General features: G+C 38.7%; 1 protein-coding gene across 4 annotated transcripts in view; it reads right to left on the bottom strand.

Annotated features, from left to right (window-relative positions):
* The window catches only part of LOC116696462 (stromal membrane-associated protein 1), a 226,517-nt gene that overhangs the window by 4,372 nt on the left and 214,098 nt on the right, over positions 1-8,047 (bottom strand). For 3 of the 4 annotated variants that reach the window (XM_032527493.1, XM_032527489.1, XM_032527492.1), the window contains one exon: positions 4,758-4,963. In XM_032527493.1, the coding sequence (XP_032383384.1) occupies positions 4,758-4,963 (206 nt within the window). The remainder of the gene's footprint in view (positions 1-4,757; positions 4,964-8,047) is intronic. The other variant, XM_032527491.1, reaches the window with a different exon arrangement.

Genomic DNA, 8,047 nt, shown 5'->3' with positions numbered 1-8,047 from the left:
GCGTGTGCGCGTGCGTGCGTGCGTGTGTGCGTGTGTTGTGTTTTTGTGTGGTTTGCATGTATGCCAGCCAAACCCGGACATTATGTGCAATCAAATTAGTTCATCAATTCATCATTTCAATCCTCTTCCTGCACGATATGCACACACACCTCCACCTCCCAATTTAACTGTTTTGTGTTTGTATGTGTGTGTGTGTGAGTGTGTGTGCGTGCATGCTAATTTATGATCTGTCATTTACCTCCCTAGATGCCAGTTTTGAGTACCGTGTGCCAACTTACATGTGTGTGTACAGTGTGTGTGTGTCTATATATATATATATATAGACACACACACGCACACACATACACACAAATGTCCTCATATATCTCCTTGACACTGGGGTTCTTTGACAGCAGGAGCTCAGATAGTAAGGAGGAAGAAAAAGAGGTGAACACATGCAAAATATTAATTCTTGCATATATTGAGGTTCATGTTTTTGTTACATTAAATACATCTGATCCGGTTACACACACACACACACACGCACGCACGCACGCACGCAAGCGCATGCACACACTATGATAAGGACTGGATATTAGCAGTGTGTGTTTGAGCAGCCGCTAACAGACGTGTTGACAGGCCTCCCGGTATTGATCCAGTAGAGATGGAGCTGGAAGTCCTCATGTCAACAAGTTTGGGCTTATTCAATTATTATTATTTTTTAGGCCTTTATATGTGACAGGAAAACTTAGACATGAAAGGGGAGAGAGAGGGGGAGTGAAAAGCATCAAAGGGCTGCAGGTGGGAACTGAACCCGCAGCACCTGCGTCAAAGACTGAGTCTGTGTATATGGGCATGCACTCTACCAGGTGAGGTACCCAGGCACCCTTATTTAAATATTTTAACATGAAAAGATCATATTTGTTATTCAAACAGGGGAGTCTTTTTTAACCTCAAAATCTGTGTGGTCATTTTGATGATGTAAGTAAAACACAAAGCAAGCTGCTTTCAGTCAAACACTAGACAGGAAGTTATAGATTAAAGCTGGCCTACCAGTTTTTTATATAATACAAATGATATAGTAATAGTTTAGTAATACAAACTGTTCATATAGTTCTATATGAAATTATTCAATTAATTAATTTTCTCTTCTGTTTGAAAGTTTAACTTAGGAATAAAGTACTGTTACCATAGTGATAAATGAAGAATATGCCACATACAGGCTTAAGAAGACTTACTCAAACAGTGTCCATCCACCTCTTTTTAGTACGGTTTCTTTCAGAGCTGCCACCTCATTAGACAGTTTATGTGAAGTCTGGTCATCAGAGAGCTGCGGGTGAGTGTGTGTGTGTGTGTGTGTGTGTGATGGATCAAAAATCATTTTCATAAAAGGTACAGTGCACACGATTCCTCCCTTGATGTTGACCGACAGACTAAATCTCCAGTTAGCTTTAACTTAACTTAGCTGTTATTTTTAATTAACAGTGTCGTGGTTGCACTGGGGCTGGATAATTAACGTCTTGTTTAATTAAATCCCTAATTGGCAGTACAGCTTCACTTCAAACCCTCTGGGACATATTTGTGATTTGGGGTTATATAAATAAAATTGACTCGACTTTGTAAGCTTACTTCGTAAATATTAATGAGTGTGGCTCATTAACTACGATGCATTTTAAGTAGTAACATGTAAGACCCATTTTCCACCTGGTATGGTGTGATCTGTCTGAATAGGGAAAAGTTTCACATCCAGCCAAATGTAAAATAAGGACGGAACAGACTGACCGGCTGTAACTAGAACACACCTCTTTTACTCTGTAAACACACTCGACTGGTACTGTCTGGGACTGCGTCTGCTTGGTGCTGCTGAGAGTCAAACAAGCAATACCCAAGGTAAGAGGGTTTGGTTTCATTCAAATCAATTAAAGCAGAGATCTTCAACAGGAGGTTCGGGACCCCTAGGGGGTCCTCAAAGTTAGTGCAGGGGGACCACCATATTATGGTATAATGTAGAAGAATGTGTATGTTTAGAAAGTTAAAAAAAAAAACACAAATGTTGGATTACCATGAATCCAACATATTATTAGCAAATGTGAATCGGCCTATTTTTGAGAAGAAGAAGAAAAAACAACACATTGATGATAGGCTTACTGGCCTATAGGTAAGGTAGTCTCAAAGATAGCCATCCACAGTTAATTCTGAGGATTTTGAGATGAAAACATGATTCATAAAATCATGCCAACAATTTTTATTAGCTTAGTATTCTTCTTTCAAATATTTTTATTATGAAGCTTAATTTCAAAAAAGAAACACAATTGTATTACAGTGGTTCTTTTTACAGTATACAAACAAAAAGAAGGGAAACAAGGATAAATAAATAAATAGATAAACAAACTAAATTAAAAACCATGCCAAATGTTCTAGTCTTTTAGTTTGCCCATGAATGAACCGGATCATGTGTCCATCATCAGTGTTGGTCACTCTTGGCATTTAGAATGCCAAGAAGTGCTGTTGTGCCAGTGTCAATCTCTTAGCTTCATTGGATAGCATTAACTGTACTAAACCTGGATCTGGGATCATTTGAATATTTAACACCTTAGACATGAAACTAAAGATATTACTCAAGTAACCTTGTATTCTGAAACAAAGAACATAGAACCACAAAGTAAATCCCCGACATGAGTGTCACCTTTTTCAAATAGAGGAGTGAGTTGAGGGAAGAGCCTATGAAGTCTTTTTTTAAGAATAATGTCGCCTATGTAGGATTTTAAACTGTATTAGACAATGGCGTGCGTTAATGGAGCACTTGTAGATATACTCTAAACTCTCGTCCCATAGGGAATTTTGTATGTTCGTACCCAACTCCTTTTGCCAATCCGCTTTAACGGTTAGAAGTAGTTGGGCGGCTTATCTCTTGCAATTTGTCATATGAACATGTCTCTGATGTATCTGACCTCCCTAACTCACCTAGGCACTCACCCAACTTATCTGGCCCTGCTTTCTCAAACTGAGGAAACTAACACATTGTCCTCAGTTATTACATTATTACATCATTACATAATGTCTTATTTGATAGAATCTGAATAAATGATGTTTGGGTAAACCATATTTCTGTTGTAACTGATGAAAAGATGGAAATGATCCTTCTATATACCAGTGATTTTCTTTTGCTGGTGCTGTGGGGTTGCTCGCCGCTTCAGTTAGGGTGCTCAGAAATGTAGTTTCCCTTGAGCCACACGCACCCACCTCCACCACAGATTACTAAACAGCCACTTCTTGGGGGTGCTATGGGAATTCTAGGGGTAGTTACAGCACCCCCAAGCGCCTCCATTGTGCTGGAGTATATAGAAAGGTTGAACGAATGAATGAATAAATATGGATTTGCAGGTGTAATGGTTTATGCTCATTAATGATGGTAAGTGTAGAGCTTACGCAACGGGTTTTGGTGGACAAAGAAAACAGCTGGAGGGCTGTTTGGAAATACTTTGCATTGGATATAAGCAAGCCCTTATATCATCCCCATGGTATCGGATATCAATATTTTTCAAGGTGTTTTATTCAAGGTGAAAATTCCAGTATCGTGACACTACCTTAGTGTCCAATTTCGCTGATCATAGTCAATTTTTTAATAACTGAAATAATACTGCCCTGAATCACATGTTGAATGACAATGACAAACAACAAAAAGAAAATTACATTTAACAATGTATCAAGCTAATTTAAATAGCTCAGGTTACTGTATTGTGTGAACAATTAACTTGTATGTGGCGTTTTCTTTTGCGGGGTCCAAATGTTACACCAAAACAAGTTCCTTCCAGAGACTATTTAGCAGAGCCACCGTATCTGCGTCCCAAACCTATCACCACACAAGACATCTGGGATTAGTTTAAAGAAATGCAAACTACGCAGACAAACCTTACTCCCCAGCGCTGTTGAGTAACCTCTACAAAATACAATAACCTTGATTATGAAACGATTTTGTAGTTCATTAAAGCTGAAGGGTTGTGGTCACACTGCACTGGGCTTTGCACAGAGAGCAGACGACTGTGCAAGACCATATATAAACAGTTAGGACCAGGATAATGGAACTCGTTGACAGCTGGTGTGGAGGAAAAAGATGCTATATTTATGACATTTTTTATTTAGGCAGCTATAAAGCCAGTAGACAAGTAAGGGTGCGTCATAAAATATTAATGTGCAGAGTGGAGTGGAATTACAATCAGCTAACTGTAAAAAATGAGTTCATCATCACTATAATAAATGAGTTAAGTATCACCATTCTGTGTGTTTTTTATGGATAACATAAGGTGGGATTTGATAAAAAAGCTGGGGGGGGGGGGGGTTCTGATCATACACAACAAAACAAAACGTGCAAGAATTAAATCCCCCTTCTAATGCCATAGATAGAGTCACTTGACCAGCCATGACAAAACACTTAATTATGAACTTCAATATCCAGTTTGGGAATCCCAGGTAAAAGGAAAAAAAAAAAAATCAAAATTTTGCAGACGCCATTTTTTTGTTTTCTGTTATTTTGAAAATATAAATGATGGAAATAAAATCCAAATTTTGTGATATATATTATATATCATAAATACATATTATACAAATGTCTAATCTGTCATTTGATGCCTTTTGGAGATCTTTTCTTGGCTTCTTTATGCACATTAATACAAATTTTTACTTGGGGTGCCCAAACTTTCAAACCCCACTGTATATGTGTGTATATAAATACACACATATATATACTGTACATATACACTGTATGTCCTGAGTGTTACCTGGCTCATGTTCCACTGTCCTTGCTGCTGTCCTGGCTGCATGCTGTACATGTTCTGGTTGGCTGGCAACCCGCCCTGCTGCTGTATGCCCATGTAGCCGCCGTTGGGCATTATGGCCCCTCCTACGCCCATGGCGGCTCCGCCCATCCCCGGAGCGAAACCCTGCGGCGTGAACGGCATCTGAGGCTGGCCCACGTACATTCCTGCTGGAGCAAAAAGAAAACAAATGGTTCTTCATGTCAACTTTCCCACTACTAAGAACATTTTCAACTCAACATAAGAGAGAACAGAGTAGAGCCTGACAGATAAAGGATTTTTAAGGCCGATACCGATACGAATATTTGGTTATTTGAAAATCTGATAAGCCGATATAACGGCCAATATATATTTTATAAAAACAATCCAGAAACGCGTTACAAAACAAACAGATTTCCTTAACATTAGTTATTTATGAGTTCTCACTAAAATAATATGTGATAATTTGTTTTATTGTCACAACAGAACAGCGGAACATCAAAATATATTAAAGTTCTGATAAATAAAATGTTAAAAAAAATACAAACTTAAGATATGAAACTTAAAGTTCTTTGAACAAAAACACATTAACAAAAAGAATAATCAGTGTTGCCAACAGGGACGTTGTAGAGCGCCCTCTGGTGGACAAACTATGCAACACCAACGCTCATAACATGGTCTGTTTTTATTTTTTTAATATTTATTTATCAGAATCATTTATTAGTCATTATCATTTTTTTTTTTAATCGGCCATTATAAATGGCACATCAGAGCTAAACTGTTTCAAACACTACAGCCACTGACGATGTCTTATTATTAAACCTTATCTCTCTTCCTCTGAAAAGCCCTTTGTGATTCTCACTTAAAGAAGGGTTTATAAATAGTATAATGTTTTATAAAGTTAGTTGTTAGTGGCAGAGTCCGCCATTCTTGAGAGATTCAACAGTGAGGATTCACAGGAAACTATGCCACATGTAGTTCAACTTTAACATTCACAGTTCTTATCTTATAAACAACAGTCTCACCTATTCTGAAACCAAACAGATTTCATGCAGCTATCTTAAATTAAAAGCATGTCAAATTTTCCACTGACGGCTTCTCAGATGGTTTTGTGTTAACAAACCATCAGGTGCGTCAAGTTTGGCCCTTAATGGGTCTAACCAAGAATCTGTGTTGTTAAAATGCACTTCAAAATCAGACTAAAATCTTACCAATTGCAACTGCAAAGTCACAACAAACATAAATGTGAAAATGAAAACATTTGACCAAATTAGAAGTTTGCTTGACAGTAGGGCTGAAACGATTCCTCAAATAACTCGAATAATTTGATTGCAAAAAATCCTCAAAGCAAAATTCTTTGCCTCGAAGCTTCGTTTAATCAATGTGACTAACACTGTGTTTCCGCACGGAGGTTTATTACTAGCACACAACAGGCTGCCGCTTCTGTGGACACAAGACTGAGATTGCAGATTACAAATGAAGGAAGACGGTGAAAACAGTAAGGGGTCTAAGAGAAGAGACGAGAGAAAACAACAGAAAGTTTGGGACCAGCTGCAAACATGCTGCTACATCACCTCAGTAGAAAACATCCAGTGTACTCCAGTGGCATCGGCAGAAAAAGTATTTTGGGCGGGCCTGTACAAAAGTGAGTGGGCCATTTTCAAAAAGAGGTAGAAGTAGCAAAAAAGAACAAACTGAAAAATACAGAAACAATTTTAACCTTCCAACATACAGTATAACGGCAAGCAGTACTGCCTACAACATGCTCAACCAACAAAGCTCAGTCTGAGGGTTTAAGGCCAATAATAATAAATAAAATAACCATTTCATTTCACAAAGTGGCAACTAAACATGAACCAAACAGCAGCAAAGGTGTTTAGATACTGCAGGACATAGACTAGCCCACATCAGACAGAAATCACACATGGAACATATATCCTTTACGCATTCATAACAGCATGGATGCTAGGACTACTGAGCAGCAGCATCATGAGCAGCAAATGCGCTAGCAGCAGTAAAAGAAAGTAAAAGAAACAAGAAAACCTTCCAGCCAAGCATTGTTTGAAATATGAAAGATATAATGACAAGTGGCCGGCAAGGCGCCAAATCTTAGACGGTGTATCGAGTCCCCAGCAGTGACAGGATCGAAGAAAACTAAGAACGACGTCACTCACAGATAAGTTATCTTCTTACTTAATGTGGGAAAACACAAACGTGTTTCAGCTAGAAGCCATCATCAGTGTTTGCCATTTCTTACAAGAAGCATGAAACCCGTTGTACTTAAAGTTGCGTCTGTGAGGGCCTCCTCTGTCACTCTCTCAAATGTCTGCACACGCTGTCGAAAAGCTCGTCCTTCTTTACGCTCTATTCTATCCAAGAACACTGTCCGTACAACTTTAAAGAGTTGTCGCCGTAACTTTTAACAGTGCATCGCTTAACACATCCGTGGTACATAGTGTAAAAAGCCAGGTAGTCTGCTTGTTGTTACCATAGTAACCACCTATGTTCCAAAGGCTTTCTAATTGTTTGATCCTTATTATCTGGTTTAAACAGTTTTGTTTTAATCAGAACAAACTAATTATTATTATTTATTTATTTATTTTTATACATACATTTCAATATTTTTTTTATAACAAAACGTAGTAGGATCAGACTTGGCTAGACGGGCCAGCGCCGCCCTGGCCCATTACTGACTAGGCGCCTGGTGTCCTCCTCCACGCCACAAGGCAACAGAATCTCTCTGCTGCTCTCGTCCACCGCGCTGCTTCACACAGCTACAGCATGCAGTTCTACAAATAGTGATGTTTTACAAACACTGTAAAACGAAAGCTGTCGGTTTGTAGTCTGTTTAATTAGTTTGCTACTAATCTTTGGAAACTTAGCTGCTACTGGAGACAAACCAGCCCCTCCCCCCAGCATGGCTACTTAATATGCACTTGAATGACGTCACCGGACCGTGCGGTCTGCATTCTTCATTTTCCTCACTCAGTATTAGGCTTCTGAAATCGTGGCCCCCAGAACCCGCGTCAATGGACCTCCTGTGAGCTTTGAACCGTCACATTTGCCCTCGGCTTAGTCTAGAGCTCTTGTACATATTCAGAGCAAAGAGCCAGAGGCGAGAAGGTGAAGGGGGTGAAAAAGATTAACTTTTTTTTTTAAGGGTCTTGGAATTTGGCTATTAAAAAGGTTGCTTTTTCTAAAGGAAACCTGTATTTTGTATATAAAGAAAAGACAGTTATTTTTTTTAGTAAACAGCAATAATAAATATATTTACT

This window comes from Etheostoma spectabile, chromosome 10 (assembly GCF_008692095.1).
Source record: "Etheostoma spectabile isolate EspeVRDwgs_2016 chromosome 10, UIUC_Espe_1.0, whole genome shotgun sequence".
Taxonomy (NCBI): domain Eukaryota; kingdom Metazoa; phylum Chordata; class Actinopteri; order Perciformes; family Percidae; genus Etheostoma; species Etheostoma spectabile.
This window is presented reverse-complemented; position numbering and strand designations above follow the sequence as displayed.